Source organism: Neovison vison, chromosome 12 (assembly GCF_020171115.1).
Source record: "Neovison vison isolate M4711 chromosome 12, ASM_NN_V1, whole genome shotgun sequence".
NCBI classification, from domain to species: Eukaryota; Metazoa; Chordata; class Mammalia; order Carnivora; family Mustelidae; genus Neogale; species Neogale vison.
The window spans coordinates 109036110-109058024 of NC_058102.1; the positions used below are offsets into that span (position 1 = coordinate 109036110).

Below are 21915 nucleotides of genomic sequence, written 5' to 3' on the forward strand. Positions count from 1 at the left end.
CAATTATTCACTGTTGCTTATTGCATCCCCCACATCCCAGTTCTTTTCCTCTTAGCCTTTTGTAGGCACCAGGATACTGAGAGACTTATTTCAGAGACAGGGGAGCAAAAAGACTATAGACTTGGGTAGGGAGTGGGAATGAGGGCTCAAACTCTCTGTTGCAGGAATGCTCTGAGGATTAAAATGGTACAAACAGTGTTCTGACAGAACTGGAAGCTATGGAAGGATACAGACCCTCCCTGACAGGGGAGTCTGATAATCTAGATACCAAGAGAACCCAGCACTCGGTTTCTCTATTCTGTGGGTAAGCCTGAGAACCCAGAGTCCTAAGTGGGCTGCTTCTGAGTAGAGGAGGCTCCGCAGGCCTTTTTAACAATAGATACCCAATTTCCTAGAGTCAGTGGGAGCAGAGTTGGTGCTGAGTGCTCCCCTACCTGGTGCCCTCTTTTGGCCCAATGTGGTACCAAAGCTGGGCTGTGCCACTGTGGCTGGCGTGCCAACACGACACAAGAAGCAACCACTGCTAAGGTCAGAGCAATGTGTGGGAGAAGGCAACAGGCTCATCTGTCCTGGCTTGAGGGTGAGTGGCTAAGCAGAACTGGATATCCTAGCTCAGTGTGCAGGTGACAGCAGAGACAGCATGAGAGGGACATCAGCTGGAGAGAACTGAAAACCTTCAGTGTCACCAGGAGTGAGGTCACTGTGCCTTAGGCAAAAGCCTCAAAGCAGAGGAGAGACACATAACTGCTCCCAGTTCCCCAAGTGGCCTGCCAGAGGCAGGAACAGGAAGGGCAAGCTTCTGGCTCCGTGTCCCCATGGCAGACATGGGCTCCACGTGAAATTCTATCCCTCCACCTGCTCTAGCCCTCAAGTCCCTCATGCTGACTGCCTGCCTATGGGGCACAGGTGGCACCTTTTTGGTCTCTTCTACCTGCAGCTGCTACAGAACAAAATGTCTTCCACCATGCCAACCCCCATGGACAGAGGCCCTTCTGTTAACGACCATCTGTATTTTAGGTGTAAACACCCCATTTCCCCATTTTTACTACATCCACACTCTCTCCTGACTCTATCTCAGAAGCGACAGTCCTTAGGCACAATGGCCTTCAGGTCCACTCTTGAGATCTGCCTAAGCTAACCCCTTTCCCACCCTCCAAACAGGAGAAAGGGAAGGAAAAGAAAAACTCAGAAACCCAAAGATTGTTTGGAATTTATTCTCTTAAATAAGAATGGTAACATTTGTTAAAAAAAATTAAAAGCACAACACCTTAGTTTTCACAGTAACGGCAAAAACAAAGTTACACAATTAAATTAAAAAACTCACAAAGAAACACACCAAAAACTCACAGCACAGATTAAAAACAAGGGCAAAAGTAAAGGCTGTAGGGAAGGCCAGAAGCAGACAGGTGATGTGTTCCTTGGCACAGTGCATCCTCCCTCGCTATGGCGTCTTTGTACCATGGCTGTGGGAACCTGGCTGGCTGCCACCCCCCACCTCTACCCTGACTTCCACCCCCAAGCTGAATGGCCCAGGAAAAAGGCAAGCCCTTAATCCACTGGGCGGGCATTCCAGGCCATGCTGAGGCCCATTTAGGAGGGACTAAGAACGATCCACTTCCCTACAGAGACACACCAATCATCAAGAGACAGAAGGAAACTGCAGTAACTAAGCCAGGGGAACTGATAGAGAAGCCTGGAAGCAAAATGGGAGTGGCAGGGGGTCTGCCTCTCTGTGGTAGTCCATGAGCAACAGAACCCCTGCTTTCCTAGTCTGCTCGTGAGTTAACTTTCTGAGGTTGGGGCCGGGTACTGCTCCTTTTTTTTTTTTTTTTTTTTAAGATTTTATTTATTTATTTGACAGAAAGAAATCACAAGTAGATGGAGAGGCAGGCAGAGAGAGAGAGAGGGGAAGCAACTCCCTGCTGAGCAGAGAGCCCGATGCGGGACTCGATCCCAGGACCCTGAGATTATGACCTGAGCCGAAGGCAGCGGCTTAACCCACTGAGCCACCCAGGCGCCCAGGGTACTGCTCCTTTTCTGAGATACCCATGCCCTGCCCCCAAAGTCTCCACCTCCACACATGTGCTGGCCTGCTCTGTTCCCTCCAAACCCTGACCTGACTCTAAGCCAGGCCAGTGGCATGGTTCCCCATTGTAAAAGCTCCCTTGGTTTCCAGAACCCAAGAAAAAGAAGCTTCAGAAACAGCTTCATTAGTATGGTTATAATTATTTAGGCCATGATAGATAAATATCTACTTGTATGTATGAAATTATACCTATATAAATATACATGTGTATATGTATAAATATTTACACATTACCATCAAACTATGACTCTTGGGGGAGGGCTGGGGAGTTAAGCTAGACTGCACAATTCTCTTTGCTCTACTGAGGGATTTTCCAGAAATGCCTATAAGGGAAGAGGGCTTGGGAAGCAGTGAGCCTCTCTAACTTCGTCCTGACAGGCAGGAACCCCAGGATTGCATGACATTCCTTGTATCGCATGGCTATTCTGGTCCATTTAGCACCCAAACTATAGAACTTAATAGTGATCATACAAGGGTTGTCTAGGGACAGGGAGCAGGTGCTTGCCTCTTGTTAATTATTAGGCAGCTTTTAAAGTTAAGACCGTCCTTTCCAACCCACTCTCTTACCTGTACTACAAGAAAAGCTTTCTTCTCTTCCCTTATGATTCCCCATAATCTTTATGTTTCATTTTTTATTATCCTCTATATGAAATGTAAAGGGGATTCTGCAATTGAGGGTCTTATGTCCAAGGAGAAAATATATAATTTGGGTTTTTTTTTTTTTTCTCTACCTGTTGTTTTCCCAACTTTTCTTAAACTCAGGGTAGGTACCAGGAGGCCAGGGTAGAAAATCTGTGCCAGGTCTATTAATCTATAGTAGTTAAGTATAAGAATCTTGGAAACAAAGCATTTACAGATTTGGGGAACAGAAAGGAGGGTTTCTATATTAAAAGCACATTATATACAACAGTACTGTAAACCATGTCCTCCTCCAAACACTAAATTAGCAGCAGTTACAGATTAGGTTATCAGAGAAAGACAACACTGCAAAGCAGGCTTGAATAGGTTCTTTCAACTTGTGAGTTGTCTGGGATTTTTTGGCAACAGCAGTAATTTTGGCATAAGAGGACAAGCACATAAGGGAAAAGAGGGCATTGCCACAAATACAGAGGTGGCCCAGAGATAATGCACAGTAGGCTTAAGAGCCAGCTTTGGCCATAGCTTTACAGCTCTGCTTTCTGGAGGATATGAGTCTAGGAGGATGGCCTATTTATACACAGTGAAATCAAGTTCATTCATTCGCAGCTTCTTCTTGTCTATAGTACAGGAGAGGAGATGTACCATGGATCTGGGTTAATGACTTATCAAGGACACATATTCTGAAACCCTGAAATAATTGAGTTTTTCTGAAGCTTTTCAAAAGGAAATTCCAAACCAATCAAAGCTTTAGTGAGGGATTTAGAGAAAGACATCCCTATCAAAAGAAAAAAAGAAATCTACTTCATGCCAACTATAAAATACCACCCATAATTCTGTTCCTTTTCTATAGAGGCTAGCAAGAATTAGATACCTCATAGGGGAAGTGCTGGGGCTTTGGAGCACGTTCAGACTCAGCACTGTCATTTCCAAAAGTCCCCAGAGGCAGATACGAACTGAACCCCTTAACCCTCAGCTGCCTTCAAGTGGGAGGACAGTGCGTGCCTCATTCATGTTAGGGTTCGAGCAGGGTTTCCTTTGGGATACACAACTTGAACCCCTTGTGCTATAACAGGCAAGTCACCTTCAGAATCCTGAACCATAGGGGCTGAGACATCCTCAGGGACTTGATTCTTTCTTGGTTGAGTCTTTAATGACACTGTCAGACTCTTATCTTCTCTCCTTGCTTTATAGAATATTCTTCTTCTCTATAGCAACTTTAAATCTGTTACGCTTTCAAACTAGACAGTAAGAATGGCAAACTGAACCACATGGGAAAGTGAACACACTTGGCTTGCTCAGAAACAACCCGAACTTCATTGTGTTTAGATTTTTTTAAAAGAATGTTCTGTACTTGTTACCCAAAAGGAAAGTTTCATTTCTCTGAGTTGTTTTACTGAGTAGCCAAGTTCCTTGGGAAATCCATCTCTGCTGGAACAAGGCCCAGATTGATGAGAGGGTGTTCTCACCTGGTCAAATGCACATTCTAGACCTCACAGTTGAAGACTCTGTCTTCGCTACCAGTACTTCCCCCTGGTGCTCTGAGAGTGTCAACTGCAAAAGGCTGCCAGCATTTCATGGAAAAGACAGATTGTAAAGGGCTTTGAAACTATACATTTCAAAGTCATTTGTGGCTTAAACATTGCTATAAAATGTTGGTCCAAATCGCAGGGCACTTAAAAAGCTTCTCCGGATTTTAATAAGGGCACACATGGGAGCAGAAGCTGAATTCACCTAGCTCAGCTGGGGTTTGCTAGGTCTTACCCTCCAAATCACTGCCCTCCCTGGGCACATTCTCCCTTTCTCTAGTTCTTAAGCACAGGGAGGGAAGCAACTCTGAAAACCTGTCATCTGAAAGTGGAGTGGATCATTCTCTTTTCCCATTATGGAAATTTCACTGCCAACTCCTGCTCCACAGTTTCTAGCATTAGAAATTGGGATGATCTTTAGTTTTTATATGGTAATTTTCGAGTTTGTAAATGGCTGCTTGAGCTCTATCTGTTGTGAAAGACACAGAAAGTGTGAGAAGCAGAAACATGGCCCATTGACTTCCTCTCTCACCTACACGAAGACCCTGGATTGTATACAGTCTGTGGCTTCACTGGGGGTACTGGGACCAGTTCCAGCAGTTTGTGGAACTGGGGACACATCTCATGGGCTGGCTTGACATGGAGCAGAGAGAGGCAATTTTAAGGGAAAAACTACAATTCTTCACAATAAGCCTAATGTCCATGAGCGCATGAACTGAAAACCAGAATAAACGTTTTCAGAGGTAGGGATAGTGTCATTCACTTCCTGACACAAGGAAATGATTAGGGGAAATTGAACAAAATTAGGGTTTGGTCCTCATTACAAGTTCAAATGCCCCAAAGTAATTAGGACAGGGCATGGCCTGTGGTGGTTACACATCAAATAGAAGTATAGTGTCAGCTTATGTAGATACCCAATAGGGGATAGGATGCAAGAATTTCAAGTTTCGGTGAACATAAATCTAGATCATGTGGCCTTATTACAATTCCATGCTGTCCAAGGAGTCCAAAATAAGAAGGCCCCGAGACTCTGGCAAGCAGCCTGTTCTGAATTCCTGTCTATCTGGGCAGGGCCTGGACCAACCACCTCAGTGTTAAGACAAACTTAAGAGGTGTGGGCAGCCTCCCAAGCTCCGGCAACAATACTCTGAGGTTGTGAACAGACATTCCTGAAGTTCAGGTGATCCCGCTTACCAGATGGCGCCCCTACTGGCTCACGGCCTGCAAGTGAAACTCCCCTCTGATTTGTACCAGCACCTCTGACAGGCCATAGAGAAAGGGGACTCCGAATGCAAGCAGCTGGCACATGAAAAAGGAGTCCAAAGGGTTTTGGGCCACTTGATGCCCAATCGAAGAAATGTTGCTTTGGAGGTGCTGGCTCATCCCCTTGGCCTTGTCACAGAGGCCGAGAGAGTGACGCACCACCCAGCCAAACAAGGAAGTGAGGCTACCTGGAGTTCTCTCAGCAGGGCTGGCGATGGTGCTGGCCCGTCCACTTGTGTCCACAGTGGGGCCATCCTGTAGGGCTTCTCTGGCTTCCTAGGAAAGTCCACGAGAAGAAGAAGAGTGACTGACCGAAGCACTCAAATCTCAGAAGACAATGGCCCCTGCCTGGCTAGTTCGCTGCTCTCACCAGTCAATCCAGACCATATTTCTCACCCAGGACATAAAAACCCAGGACATAATTCATGGAGAAATCACCTGGAGTCAAAATCTAGGTCCATCTTGGAACAAGTTTCCCTTCCCCACAAGTTCCTCTGCAGTCAACAAAAGCTCCCCCAGGATGGGTTAGTCAGCCTGCATGCTGACAAGGGAACATCTTGTCATGAAGGGAGTACCCGGTTCACTTGGACAATGACAAGTGGAGGAGCTACTCTCGGTAAAAAAAAAAAGAAAAAAAAGTAAGAAGGATAAAGGAACTTAGATAAGTAATTCACAGAATAAAGAAAGTGAAAGGAATTGACCAGCAGAGCAGATTATTTACAGCCAAGTTCCTTTGCGGGGTGTCCTTCTCTCAGAAGGAGGCTTTTTACAATGACTAAAGTCTTCTTTTATATAGAGTAAACAGGAGGACCTAACACAGTCTCTCAAATAAATCCAACTCAGATGGTGGATGGAACATTACCTTAGTGAAATGCAGTATCAAGATTATACTTGAAAAGTGGGTTTCCTCCCCAATTGGACTGTGACTGTCTCTCAGGCCCTTCCCATTCACAAGAAAGGCAAGTTAGTGGCCGTTTCGCAGGCCCAGCTAACACACCCTCACCTGTCACCATGCTAAAATGCACCTGCTGCTCTTCCCCCACCTACCAATGGATCACCATTACCTTTCCAGAGAGAGGAGCCACTGCCGGTCTCTTCCTCTGTGCGGAGCCGGAGAGTCGATAACAGTAGTGTGGTTTGCAGTAGAATTTACCTGTAGGCAGCAAGACGCAGGGGGAAAAGGAAGGGAGTGAGACTCTTAATTCTGAACTTGATTCCTTTGTCTCAGCACACTCCTGTCTATCTCCTCTAGCCACATGTTACTGTCACCACTGCCCAGGCTTCTTGTCCAGGGAGGCCAAACCCTCCCCATAAACTTTGATTTCAGCCCTCCTCTCCCCTTTGCCTGAAGGGGGAGGGGATTTCTTTTGGATATGTGAAGGCCATTGAGCTATCACCCAATCAGCGTCCAGAGCAAAGATGTGAAGCTTGCATGGCAGGGCCAGTGAACAAAGTGGCAGTGTGTGCAGAACAAAGATGTGGTCACATGGAAAGCTGGGAGTAGCATTTCTGGGGAAACCAAGAATGAACATAAGCGCAGGGTGGAGGCGTAAAGGCTGCAGGGGGTGGGGCAGCATGAAGCACTGGCTCTGACAGGACCCCCTCTGCTGCAACCATCCACAAGCCAGCCTTATGACCCCATAGTGGGTCACAACCAGCATTAAAAAACAATACCAGGGGTGCCTGGGTGGCTCAGTGGGTTAAGCCGCTGCCTTCAGCTCAGGTCATGATCTCGGGGTCCTGGGATCGAGTCCCGCATCGGGCTCCCTACTTGGCGGGGAGCCTGCTTCCTCCTCTCTCTCTCTCTCTCTCTGCCTGCCTCTCTGCCTACTTGTGATCTCTGTCTGTCAGATAAATGAATAAAATCTTAAAAAACAAAAACAAAAACAAAAACAAAAAAAAAACAAGACCAAACCAAACCAAATAATCCTGCGATGGACTATGAATAGAATGAAGCAGTAACAGGCAATCAAGTGTACAGCAGCCTAATCAGAGTTAAGTATCAGTCCTGACAGCTTTTAGTTGTGTCTATATGTGTTTACTGAGCCCTAATGGAACATGCATTTTCTTCTGCAGGTGTGGTCCAAAGTTTGAAAAACAATGATCTTGGCTTTTCCCATGACACCGGTAGTGGGAATCAGTCACAAGGGTCATTTTTTTCCTGGCTCTTTCCTTACTCCCACTTTAAAGAGCCAAGGCTTATGAAAATTAAAGGATAGACCCTAGTATAGAAACTGTTGAAACAGAAGTAATCCCATTTATCCTTTTCATTTGCAGAGGTTACTCCTTTGACAAATGAACTTTCTTGTTCTCAAAGTTAAAATAAGAGAACCTAACCAGAAAATCAGTAAAAAAGATCGATGGAAACTAAGGGATGGCTTTTTGAAAAGATAAGCAAAATTCACAAGACTTTACTATACTAATTCAGAAAACAGAAGACTCAAAAAAGTAAAATCAGCAATGAAAGAGGAGGCATTACAACTGATACCACAGAAATACAAAGGACTGTGAGAAGCTACTATGTATAATTATACACCAAAAGCTGGATAACCTATAAGAAATGAACAGAGTCTTAAAAACATATACCAAGACAGAATCATGAAGACAGAGAAGATCTGAATAGACCAATACTGAGTGAGGAGAGTGAATCAGTAATCAAAATCCTTCCCAAACAGAAAAGTTCAGGACCAGATGGCTTCACTGGTGAATTCCACCAAATATTTAAAGAAGAATTAACAGCAATCTTTCTCAAACTCTTCCAAAATATCAAACAGGAAGAATACTCCCAAACTTATTTTACAATGAAAGAATTACCCTGATACCACAATAGATAAGGACACGACAAGAAAATCACAGACAAATATCCCTGATGAACACAGATGCAAAAATTCTCAACAAAATACTAGCAAACCCAGTTCGACAGCACAGTAAAACAATCACTCACCACAACAAAGTGGGATTTATCCCTGGGATACAAGGATGTTTGAATACACACAGATCAGTAAACCTGATATACCACATGAACAGAACGAAAGATAAAAACCACGTGATCTCAACAGATGCAGAAAAAGCATTTGACAAAGTGTAACACCCTTTCATGATAAAAACACTCAACAGACTGGGTTATAGAAGTAACACACACCTCAGTACAATAAAGACCATATACAACAAACCCACAGCCAACATCATTCTCAAAGCTGAAGGGCTGAAAACCTTTCCTCTCAGATATGGAACACAAGGATGCCCACTCTCACCACTCCTATTCAACAAAGCGCTAAAAGTCCTAGCCGGAGTAATCATGTAAGAGAAGGAAATAAAAGGCATCCAAATAAGAAAGGAAAGAATAAAACTGTCTTTGTTTGAGGATGATATGATCTTGTATGTAGAAAATCCTAGCCTAGACCCCAGCAAAATACCACCAGAACTAATCAATAACTCAGTAAAATTGCAGGATAAAAAATCAACACAAAGAAAACAATTGTTTCTACACATTAACAACCAAATATCTGAAAAAGTAAAGAGAACAATCTCTTTCACACTAGCGTCAAAAAAATAAAATACTTAGGAATAAATGTAATCAAGGAAGTAAAAATCAACACACTGAAAACTACAAGACCTTGATAAGAGAGACTGAAGAGGACACAAACAAATGGAAAAATATCCATGTTTGTGGACTGGATGAATTAATATTAAAATGTCCATAATACCCCAAACCATCTAGAGATTCAACTCAATTTCCATCAAAATTCCAAGGCCATTTTTCACAGAGGTAGAAAAAAATCTTAAAATTTATATGGAGCCATAAAAGACCCTCAACAGCTAAGACAATATTGAGAACAAAGCCAGAAGCATCATAATTCTTGATTTCAAACTCTATCACAAAGCTATAGTAATCAACATGTTTTTATTGGCATAAGAACAGACACACAGACCAATGGAACATGCAGAAATAAACCCCAGTTTGAGAAAAGAGCCAAGCATACTTGATGGGACAAGGATGGTCTCTTCTATAAATGGTGTTGGGAAAACTGGACAACCACATGCAGAAGAATGTAAGTGTATCTCTATATTATACCGCTCACAAAAACAAACTTGAAATGGATTAAAGATTTAAGTGTAAGGCCTGAAACCACAAAACCACAAGAAAACAGGGGAAAAGCAACTTGACACTGGTCTCAGGAGTGATTTCTTAGATATGACAGCAAAAGCACAAGCAACAGAAGTAAAATCTCTACAAGTGGGACTACATCAAAATAAAAAGCTTCTGCACAGTTAAGGAAACAATCAACAAAATGAATAGGCAGTATTTCTCCTTATAGAATGAGAGAAAATTCAAATCATATATCCAACAAGGAGTTAATATCCAAATATATAAAGAACTCATATGACTCAACAACAAAAAAACAAACAACCTGATTTTCAAAAATGGGCAGAATTGAAGAGATAGTTTTCCAAAAAAGGCTTGCAAATGTCCAACAGGTAGATTAAAAGGTGCTTAACATTACTAGTCATTAGGGAAATGCAAATCAAAACCACAGGATATCCCCTCAAACCAGCCATAATGGCCATCATTAAAAAGAGAAGAGTTAAGTGTTGGTGAAGGTGTGGAGAAAAGGGAATCCTCATGAACTTCTGGTTGGAATGTAAACTGGTGCGGCCCTTACGGACAGCAGTATGGAAGTTCCTCAATAAATGAAAAAAGGGGAAGGACATAAAAGTCAAAAGAAATCTACTTCTGGGTAGATACTCAAAGAAACTGAAAATCAGAATCTTATAGAGCTATCTGCACTCCGATGTTCATTACAGCATTACAACGGCCAAAATATGGAAATAAACTTAAGTGTCTGTCAATGAGTGAATGGATAACAAAGATGTGGTACATGGACACAAAAGAATATTATCCAGCTATGAGAAAGAAGGAAATCCTGCCATTTTTAATAACTTGGATAGACCCTGAAGGCACTATGCTGAGTGAAGTCAGATAGTGAAAGACAAACTCTGTGACCTCTCTGACCTCACTTAAATGCGGAATCTAAAGAAGACAAACTCAGAGAAACAGAGAGCAGAACGGAGGTTGCCAGGGGTTAAGGGGTGGGGAACATGATGAGATACTGGTGAAAGGGTACAAACTTCCAGTTATAAGATTAATAAGCTCAGGGATCCAATGCACAGCATGGTGGTTATAGTTAATCATACTGGATTATATACTTAAATGTTGCTAAGGAAATGGACCTTAAAAGTTCTCACCATAGGGGCACATGAGTGGTTCAGTCACTTGGGCATCTAACTCTTGGTTTTGGCTTGGGTTGTGATCTCAGGGTTAGATCGAGCCCTGTGCTAGGCTCTATGCTCAGAGGAGCGTGGTGGTGGTGGTGGGGTGGTTAGAGGGAGTGGAGTGTCTGCTTGAGATTCTCTCTCTCCCTCCCCCACTGACCCGTGGGCACGTGGGTGTACATGCATGCTTGTTTGCTTGCTCTTTCTCAATAAATAAATAAATAAGCAAACAAACAAAACAAACAAATCTTTTAAAAAAGAAGATTCTCACCACAAAAAAGAATTAGGAACTATGTGATACAATGCAGATGGTACCTAATACTATGGTGGTAATAATTTTACAGTTTATAAAAGTACAAATCAACACACTGTATACCTCAGACTTAAATACTGTTATGTGTCAACTATAAAATCTAGGGAAAAAAGGGGGAGGACATAAAAGTCAAAAGAAATAAAGGTGAGATGGCCTTTCTTTTCCAGAGCTGGTTGCTCTGATTACTCTATCATTCCTCTTTTCCTTCAAAGTAACTGACTTCTGTCTTCTTTTACCTGTACCCTGCCTCCCAACACTGATTAAATATTTTAGAAAAATGCAGTTTATGGATTTCATAATTTCAAATAATATTCATTATATAGCATGTTTTCTGAAATAGAATTTCCTATCAGCTCTTGGCACACAACCAGAACTCAGAGACACTACATCTATTGTCAGGAACACTTGACGGCCAAAGGACCATCAGTCTCATTACTGATTTCTCTACAAGGGGAGTTGAATTATGAGTTATTTTTTTCAGCTTAGACAAAATCTCTTTTATAATCTGTAATAAACCATTTCACTTTTGTGAATTTTAAGAAAGATTTTAATTTTTATTAGAATTTTTAAAAATTTTTATTAGAATTTTTAAGAGAGAGAGCTTAAGTAAGGAGAGTGGCAGAGGGAGAAGGAAAAGCAGGCTCTCCAGTGAGTAGGGAGCTAAGCCTAAAGCAGATGCTTAACTGACTGAGCCACCCAGGCACCCCTCCCTTTTGTGAATTTTGGGGAAGATAAAATGTAATAAGGGCAAGACAGAATTTATTAGTGCTTGGATCACAGACTACTTTTTTGTCTGTTTTGTCTTTCTTTTTAAAATTTTACTTATTTGAGAAAGAGACAGAGCATGAGAGAGAGAACATGAGCAGGGCAAGGGGCAGAGGGAGAAGCAAACTCCCTGCCAAGCAGGGAGCCCAATGAGGGATTTAATCCCAGAACTCCAGGGTCATGACTTTAGCTGAAGGCAGATGCTCAACTGACTGAGCCACCCAGGAGCCTGTATCTTATTCTTTTTAAAGAATGCTCCTGGGGTGCCTGGGTGGCATAGTCTTGTTTTATTACAGTATCAGATTAACTACAGTTATAGTTACTTTCATTCCTTTCTTCTATTTTTTTTCCTGCATTAATTTGCTTTCTTCTACTAAAGTAGAATCCTAGGTTTTATTTTATTATTTTTTTTAAGATTTTATTTATTATTTGACAGAGAGAGACACACAAGAGAGGGAACACAAGCTGGTGGAGTGTGAGAGGGATAAGCAGGCTTTCTGCTGAGCAGGGAGCCCAATGCAGGGCTCGATCCCAGGACCCTGGGATCATGACCCAAAGATCATGAGCCGAAGGCAGATGCCCAATGACTGAACCACTCAGGTGCCCCAGAATCCTAGGTTTTAAAATACAACTCAATAGGCTGAACTCCAGGGAGTCCTCACTGAATTCTGCTAGAGTATCCTAAATTAATAAAGAAAAGACGTTTAGGTTTCAAAGCAAGTCCCAAACCTAACCAAAAGCTAATTTTCAGGAAAAGTCCAGAAAATTGTTTTCTCTAAAAAGGTAGTAATATGTGATTGAAGGAACACGAGCACTGAAGTCAGATCTCAGTTTAAATACTGTCTCAACCACTCAATAGCCATGTGAACTATTTAGCATTTTGAAACATATCTCTTCACGTAGAATATGAAGATAATACTCATAGGATGAGATAAGTAAATAAGAAATCATATTATGTGCAGGTACTCAGTATCTCCTCAAACCCTTTCTGAAGCTCAATTTGATGGTACTTTTTGCTTCTTTGATTAATAACAAAAAGAGCTAATTTTATCTAATATTTACCATGTGCCAGATAATATCATAACTATTGTAACATCTGCCAACACATTTAGTCCTCAGAACACAATAAGGTAGATATTGTTACTCTCCACCTTTTTCCAGGTGAGGAACAGAAGGGTTAAGCAACCTGCCCCAAGTGCCCCCACTCTGAACCTCACAGAAGATTTGAACCTGGGAAGCCTGGCTCCAAAATCTGTACATTTAGTCACTACTCTATGATGTCTGTCTCAATCAGTGAATACAGCCACACTAACGTTATAAACGAACCACAAATTATGGTTGATTCTGCCAAGCCATTGATTTTAGATGGTCTAAATAAATTAAATCTTGGTAATTAAATATGGGCGTGACTGGAAAAAGAAATTAGAGGAAACAAATGGCTAAAGGGCAAGATTAAGGCATAATGGGCCATGACTCATTCATTCAACAGCTCACTGAATGCCATCGTAGGACCAGTACTAAGCTAAACACTGAGAATGTTCAGTCAAGTAGAAAGACTAGTCTCTGCTCAGAAGAGCTGAAAATGTGTAAATAAGCACCAGGTAGTGATGAGTACCACAGATTGGGAGGTCTGCAAATGCCTCTCTGGGGAGGGACTATGTAAGCGAAGCTGTGAAGGACAAGAAGCCCACCCTGTGAAGATAAGGGGGAAGTGCATTCCAGGAGAAGAGACAGCTAGAGCAAAGTTCCAAGGTAGCAGCAGCCTAATCAGGTTTATGAAATGGAAAGAAACCAATGTGGCAGGAGTAGAGCGAGCTAGGGGATAGCTGGCAACAGAGAGGAAATGTAGGCTGGGGTAGACAAGCAAAGCTCTCAGCCTGAACGGATTCTATTTGGACTCCAGCAGATGGTAAGGGTATAAAGCAGGAGGCTGGAAAGATCTGATTTATATCTTTTAAGATCCCTCAGTTGCTTTGTGGAAGCAGGCCATAGCAGGCAATGCTGGAGGCAGGGAGACCGGTAGTCCCGGTGGAAGATGCAAAGGGTGATCAGGGCAGTTGGTACTCGAACAGACAGAGAGCAGTGGACTATTTCAGGCTTGTCGCTACCGATGCTGGCCCTTCACGGACCACCTTAGCAGATAGTGGGTTTTCTCTCCTTGAGATGGAAGTTTAAGACCTGAAACACTGTCTGATTTACAGTCATTGTCTTAAGACTTGGAAGCAGTTGGAAATAAGCTAGTATTTGGCAAGAGAAAGAGGAGATTAGTTTTAGGGCAGACTGCATCCTTTTAAAAGAGCTGAAGGGAAGACTAATCAGGGACAAGGGTAGAACATGGATATTCCTCTGAAGTGTATGATTCTCAATTTGCCAGTGTGGAGCTGACATAGGCGCAGAGTCACTAATTCCAGAACATCTGACCTGGAGGGATCCCAGAGGTCATTTAGTGCAAACCAGCACTTACTAGTTTTGGGTGAACTTGAACAAGGAACTTATGACTTCTCCGAATTTGCTTTCTGGATTTGTAAAATTGCAATAATGTAACTAGTTACTATATAGGGTTACTGTGATACTGTATAGGGTTGTTGTGAGGATGGAAGGACATGGTATGTGTTAGAGGGCCCACCACAGTGCCTGGGTTACTTCTTTTCTCCTATAAATGACCTATGACTTCCCTGTCTTTTTCTTATCTGAGGCCCTTCAGTTAGATTTCTGAGTCACACAGTAATGTGGATAAAGAACAAACTAAAATTTCAGGATCCCTAAAATTCCATTCTTTTCTCTAGTTCACCTGTCCTTTGTGGAGGGGCTGGGGTTAGAATTTGGGGAATTGGTTTAGATCTGTTGTCCTCCCTGCCAGTGTGAACAATGCACTCAACCAGCCTGGCCTGCCTCATCTGCTCCCAATGTCACACTCATTCCCATCTGTGCTCCTGTCGTTCTGTCGTTCTCTTGTCTGGCATGCCCTCTCTTCCTCTACTGAGACATTTTATATTTACTTATTGTCTCTCAGAGTCCAGCCTAAGGTCAGTTCAGTCATTCCTAAAAACTGGGAAGCTTCATTGATTTCTTCTTCCTTTGAACTTCTGCAAAGTTAGAATCTGTATTTTGTCTCTGAGCCCTTAATTATACACTCTTCATCATTTCTTGTTGCTCCGTGTGCCCTTGTCTTATCAGGCCCATCAGAATGTAAGCTCCTTGAGGAACATTTTACCTTTTGTCTGCATTTTCAAGAGAATGTGGCAGAGATGAGTACACAATCAATGGGCAAAAATACTTGGGGATCTATTGGCTGGACCTTGAAGAATCTTCTTTCCAGACAGACTTCAGTAAAAGACTAACTAAAACAACCTGAGCATTAAGGACAGTTAAAAGACACTGATGGGCTCCACCTGCCAACCCCTATCCTTGGAGGTCAAAGGTATTACCGAAAGAGCACATGTGTGTGTGGAATGGTGCCAGAGAAAATCTGATACCTAAGAATATACTTTTGTTATTTAGGTAACTGTCTGAACTCTTCCCTCACAAGGTGGTGCTTTTTACTAATGTTACAAAAGGCAGGTACCATCATGGAAAGAGTTGGCTTTTCTCGGTTCATCACTTTGGCTCCTTTACTGCTACTTCTGACAGAGCTACCTATTTATCCATTATTAGCAGAGCCTGGATGACTGAGGTGACTCATAGGTGACTCCCTCTCCTATGTGACACCATCTTACTATCTCCTCAGTCAAAAATTACCTACCAACATAGTAATGGATGTACAACATTGTAATTTATAAGACACACTGTATCAGAAAACCAAATATATTTCTCATAGACATTTGGTCAAGGTCCACAGTTCCTGACTCAGTTCCAAATACTTGAAATTTCCTAGATAAAAGCATCTTTTGTTGTAATAATTAAGGTGACCTTTAGACCCCACCCAAGGGCAGGGGTTGGTTGCCAGAAGGACGAACTGTGGGATTAGAGGGTACCCCAACTCTCCAGGGGAGAGGACTGGAGTTTGAATCAAACAATGCCCAATAATTTAGTCAAACATGACTGCAATGAAACCTCTGTAAAAACCCAAGAGGATGGGGTTCAGAGAATTTCTGGGTTGGTGAACACGCTGAGCTGCAGGGAGAGTAGTGCGTCCCTGGAAAGGCGCCCCATGAAAGCTCTATGCCCTTTTTCCAAACCTTGCCCTATGTATCTTTCCATGTGGCTATTGATTTGTAGCTTTTATCATAGTCTTTAGCAAACTGGTAAACCTAAGTGTTTTCCTGAGTTCTGTGAGCCGCTCTAGCAAATGAAAAGAACCTAGGGAAGAGGTCACTGGAACCTCCAATCTGCAGTTGATGGGTCAAAAGCACAAGTAACAGCCTGGGGCTTGTGACTGGTGTCTAAGTGGGGGGTGAGGTGCAGTCTTCCAGGCCTGCTTAACCTGTGGAATGCAAAACTATCGCTGGGCAGAGTAGATAGGGTCAGAATTGAGCTGAACTCTCATACACTCTGTTGGTGTCAGAGAAGTGCTTGGTGTTATGGGGCTTGGGGGGTGGGGGACTCCCCCCACTCCTAGATTGGAATTGGGTCCGAGATTCCAAAAAGGGGTCATATAATGCCACCTCTGTGAGGACTCCTGTTAATCTAGGTGTTTTCATTACTTTTGAATCAGTAAGACTGCCTCTCATGAAGTTCCTTCAGCACTCCACAGGCATGAGTATAGTAATCATCAATGTCTTTGGTGACCAGTTCAATTAATCTTAAAGAGTTTTCAAATGACAGGCATGCCAGTCTGCCTCTGTCTGTCAGGCTTTGTCATCCATTTGTATAATTCCCCACTTTCTGCTCCATTAAGGTCTTTCATTATAAAAACAATACATGCCACAAAAGGCAAGGGCTTGAACACTCTGGTAAATTAGATTTAGATCCTGTGCAACAAGCTCTCAATTCATCAGAGATACACTGATGCTAGAAAGCGACATCCTTCAGAAGCAAAGTGTGAGAACCCAGGCGGCATGAGATCCAGGCTGTCACTGATCTGTGACAAGAGATAGGACTCTGAGAGATCTGTGATTTCCCCTTCCCTAAAGTAAAGACAAGAAACGCCTTATCCTGTAAAGAAGATGTGGTATATATACACAATGGAATACTATGCAGCCATCAAAACAAATGAAATCTTGCCATTTGCGACGACATGGATGGAACTAGAGCGTATCATGCTTAGTGAAATAAGTCAAGCGGAGAAAGACAACTATCATATGATCTCCCTGATATGAGGAAGTGGTGATGCAACATGGGGGCTTAAGGGGGTAGGAGAAGAATAAATGAAACAAGATGGGATTGGGAGGGAGACAAACCATAAGTGACTCTTAATCTCACAAAACAGAGGGTTGATGGGGGGAGGGGGGTTGGGAGAAGGGGGGTGGGGTTATGTACATTGGGGACGGTATGTGCTTTGGTGAGTGCTGTGAAGTGAGTAAACCTGGCGATTCACAGACCTGTACCCCTGGGGTTAAAAATATATTATATGTTTATAAAAAATTTAAAAAAAAAAAAGCCTTATCCTCTTTGTGTCCCTTTTATTTTAAGATCCCACCCTGAAGTAAGAAACAAGTGTCTATGAAGCCAGGGAAGTGATTTAACATGCCATTCTCATTACCACCACTGCTGAGTAATTCTATGCTACAGCCTGGTGACTTTAGGGAAATATTTATAAGAAGGAGTCTCAGAGAAAAAATAAACAAAGAGTAGAGGGAGATGGATGGGAAGGTTAGGAGAGGCAGAAAAAATGTATATATATAAGAAAGCAGTAAAGAGGCCCTAAGATCAGCTCACGTGGAAAATAGCGTCCGTAGGACCAGTTTCTAAGTAAGGCCTCAAGTGCAAATGGGCTTACCGTCTTCGATGTCATAGGCATAGGCAGAAAGACGCAGGGTGGTGGCGCAGTACTCGCATTTGAAGCAGCTCCGATGGAAGAACTTGCCCTCAGCACTCAGCCTCTCCATCACGTAGACCCGCTTCCGGCAGAAATAGCACGTGTCACTGCCTCCCAAGTTCTGTGGGAACTCCTTCTTTATCGAGCCCTGTAATGGGGGGCGGTGGGAGGCATGTCAGGGCAACACTTCTCAGGCTCACCTCCAGGAGGTGCATGACTTCTCCATATGTGAAACCAACCCTCACTGTGCAACTGTGCTTTGAAACAGCTAAGCTGGCTCTCTCTGCTACTGGCTCTCCCACAACAAAGCAGAACTATAGCTGTGACTGTCACATGTGCCTTCTATGCAGCAAGCTGCAGAAGGCAGACTCTGAATTGATGTTAACCAACCAGAGGGAACCCCAGTTGGTTTTATGGAACTGCACAACAATCAAACCAAATTATTTTGACAGAACTCTGTTTAGAAGGTAGCATAAAAATACCTCTTCAGTGTTCACATGGTTCTACAGCAATCTGGGTCCCCTGGACTCTAGAGCAATCACTTTTAGAGATACTAAGTACGTTTTTCCACATGACATTCTAAACAACCACTCAGTGCTAGAAATTTAGTTACAAAATTCCAACAACCTTAAAAAAAAAAAATTACCACATGGCAGATATTGGCTAGATATGTTACTAAGCTACTTAGAATTAACCAGGTTTATTTGCCACAGCTGTGCTATATCTAGACAGACAGTGCCCTTAATACATCTCTTACCAGTTCCTTCTTGTCTAGAAGGGTTTTGGGCTGTTCTTTCCTTTGAAGCTGATTGGCTATCTGCTCAGCCAATGAGCTCACTCCGCCCGTGTACATCTTTATATACTTCTATTGGTAGGAGATTATAAAATGACCAGAATGAAGGGAAATGAGAAGGAAAAAATAAATAAATTAAGAAGACAGGGAAAAAAAATCTTTGAAAGGTATAAAATGAATACAAGGTGCAGCAGCAAACCATGCCAACACAGTGCCCACAAGCAGGGAAACTTGGTGGTAAGAAAAACGGGTGTCCTTGTCCACACAGATATATCAGCATTGGTAAGAATAATGGCTGCAGGAATAATTAAATTCAATAAGGGAGAATAATCTTTCATGTCTTTTCGGAATATATAGTTCAGGGAGGTGGGAAGACAGGAAGGAAACAAATATAGAATGGAATAAGAAGGGCCTATATCCTAGTGACTCAAATTACATATAAAGAATGCAAGAGGAACAACTCCTACCAAGACGGCAAATGTCCAGATGAACAGCATGTTTCAAGCTGGGTCTGGGGAGGGCTTGGGAAGTTATTTCCTCATTTAGAAAGAAACCAAGCTCACTCCTGCAAGACTGACTCTCCACTTGGGTAAAAGATGCCAACAGCCTAGTATTATTAGTGATGATCACCTTCCTTCTATTACTGTTTCACTCATAACCTGTCACATGCATCAAATATTCCTGAAATTCATCTGTAGAATCCTTCTTGGCCCATTCTTCCTGTTGACACATATGTGTTCTATCCGGGCACTACACACTACTGGGCTGGGCTTCTTAAACTTGGCTTCAGGAAGCTAACATGCGCAGCCATGCAGACAAATGGCTCGGTATAGTTTTGGGAAATCAGAATGCATTTTAGTCCAGGAGGGATTATTTTTTCATAGGTTGAAAAAAAGAGAAAAGAAAATATCCAACCAATTCAGTCCTCTTTCTAGCAATGTGGAAGAAGTAACAAGAACCTACCAAATTTCGATTGTAAGCCTTCCTGCTAGGCAGCCTCGTTTTGAGCCTGTCCCGAGAGAATGAGGTCAAAGCCTTGCCGGCCATCCTTTAGAGGCTCCACAGTCACCCTTCCACGTGGAGATGATCAGGACACCCTGTGTGTGCGATACTCCCTCTCGTAAATTATGTGCAACAGGACAGCTGCTGGCCGGGTTTGAGGAGTCCTCTCATTCTGACTGAGAAACACACCAGGTCCATTGTCTTGGGGATGTCCAAAACCCCATTAGGAAGTGGTGTGAATAGACAATACACACCAACCCGTATGTACGAGAACTGCTAGCCTGAGCAACGGCATGGCCGAGGCTGGGCAGGGAAAAGAAGAGAAGCGCTCTGGGGGAAAACTAACTCCGTGTGAACTCTACGAGAATAAGCCCAAGTGAGCAAACAATTCTCCAGGGTTCTGTTGGAACCGAGGAGTCAATTCTGTTTTTCAATTTAAAATAAGGGAGGTTTCCAAGGACTGGTGCCACTTGCTCATTAACTCCACAGCTTATACCGATTAGTAGTCGAGAAAAACAAGTGGCTCTAAAATCTAAACCTTCTTTTGCTGAGAGCTATCAGGGAAGCTCGTGCCTGGAACGGACTGGCACCAGGCAGAGCTGAGCTGATAGTTCACTAACAGCTGACACTGAGGGTGCGGGAAATTGCACTTCATTCTGCAGAAAGTAAGTGAGAGCACAGACCAGATGTCACACACGAGGCTGGAATGCCAAGCAAGCCCAGGGTCCTCACTGTTCAGCCAGGACCCTTTCCTCCCACCAGGAACCAGCATATTCAGCAAATACAGCCCAGGGCTGCCCGCGTACAAAGGTTCCGGTCACATTCAGTTCTCAGCGATGTGGTAATATTGACAAGCATCCCCCCAAAAGAGGTGGAGACTCAAGTTCTATTTTTCCTGGCACGAAAAGCAGATGGTTTCCTTCTCTCCTCTCTTAAGAAATAGATTAACTGTAGCAATTGTTGGACTTAACACTTTTGCTACCACACATGCATATGCTTCCGCACACGTACTGCATAGACTGCTCGAGAACAGGAAACATAAACAGAAAGGGCAAAAAGACCCGCCAATTGCTCTCTAAACTACTCTATAGTTGGATCAGTTCCATTGTAGGAAATAGCAGGGCTCATTCTTCAAATGATTACAATTCAAGAGGCACCCACAATACTGCATAATCACCACTCCATGGAAGAGATTTAATTACACTATGTCTCATATTTTGTCATACGTATTAATATGAGGACACCTGGAATTTAAAAAGCTAATGGCTAAAAAATATTTATTTTTATTTGATATACCTAAAATATTATAAGAGTGGGTTTATTTGACAGAATTTGATGCAATGAAAGCTAGCAGCCTCTGAAACTCTGGTGTATGCCTACAGACCTCACATGCAAAACAGAAAGACGGACACACACACACACACGTGGATTCCCACAGAAGACAGGCCAAAGTTAATAGCACTGCAACCTCATTGGGCTACACAACATTTGTGTAGGTGAACTGAGGAGAGGCTGAAGAGGAAAGAGCATTGCCAAGTTCCAGGCTGTGCTACCTGTCGGAGGGAGTCAGAGGAGGGAGAGGCAGGGCGGTTGGAGGAGCGGAGACTAAGAGAAAGCTCCCACTGGTCAACAAAAAATCGACGAGAAGGTTCAGGCTCTGGCTACAAAATACAAGATGGAGAAAAAAAAAAGGAAATATTAAATAAAAAGTTACATACTGACCTGAGTGTACGGAATTTGGGAGTTTTAGACCTTTATCTAAATAGTAAATGAAGTAAAGAAATATTCTTAGTTCCCAAAAGCATTAATGGCGCATTCAAGCCTTCCATTCTGCTTTTAGCTCATCCTTGCCTCGTGCTTAAAGTGAAGCTCACTCTGGAACACGGTCACTCTAGTTGTGAGCTTCCTCTGAAAGCCTTGTCTTCTCCTGTTTGGTGGTTTTTACTCAATCCACCCCAAGTGGAAAACACTACCAGCCAGGAGGCGGCAGAGGGCAAAGGTGGTGTCCTGCTCACACACACACTCTTTACGCTCTGCAGGGCCCCTCACTGGCGTGAGCTGGGACCTCTCCTGGGCAAAAGGAGATTCTACCATCTTATAAACAGTGAACAGAGATAGCAAATCTCGAGTGAAGCTGACTCCTTCTCCATAAAGGCCAGAAAGGTGGCTTTGCCTCTTCCTATTGCCAGTGCTCAGAGAAACTCTGCCTGCCAGGGAGCCAGCCAAATCCCAGCAGTGATCAGGAGAAAAGATCCCAAGTTTCCTGCAGACTGCATGCAGCATGTGTAACAAAAGTAAGCCACGATCCTCCATGACCCGTGCAGCCAAGAGCCATCC

At 43.1% G+C, this 21915-nt stretch overlaps 1 protein-coding gene across 8 annotated transcripts in view; it reads right to left on the reverse strand.

Moving 5' to 3' along the window:
* MICAL3 (microtubule associated monooxygenase, calponin and LIM domain containing 3) overlaps positions 1-21915 on the reverse strand; it is a 212889-nt gene that overhangs the window by 65157 nt on the left and 125817 nt on the right. For 7 of the 8 annotated variants that reach the window (XM_044228495.1, XM_044228500.1, XM_044228498.1 and 4 more), the window contains exons 17-19: positions 17745-17931; positions 6579-6667; positions 5703-5790 (exon numbers count right to left, since the gene is read on the reverse strand). In XM_044228495.1, the coding sequence (XP_044084430.1) occupies positions 5703-5790; positions 6579-6667; positions 17745-17931 (364 nt within the window). Of the gene's footprint in view, positions 1-5702; positions 5791-6578; positions 6668-17744; positions 17932-18540; positions 18649-21131; positions 21240-21915 lie in introns of all 8 variants that reach the window. The other variant, XM_044228501.1, reaches the window with a different exon arrangement.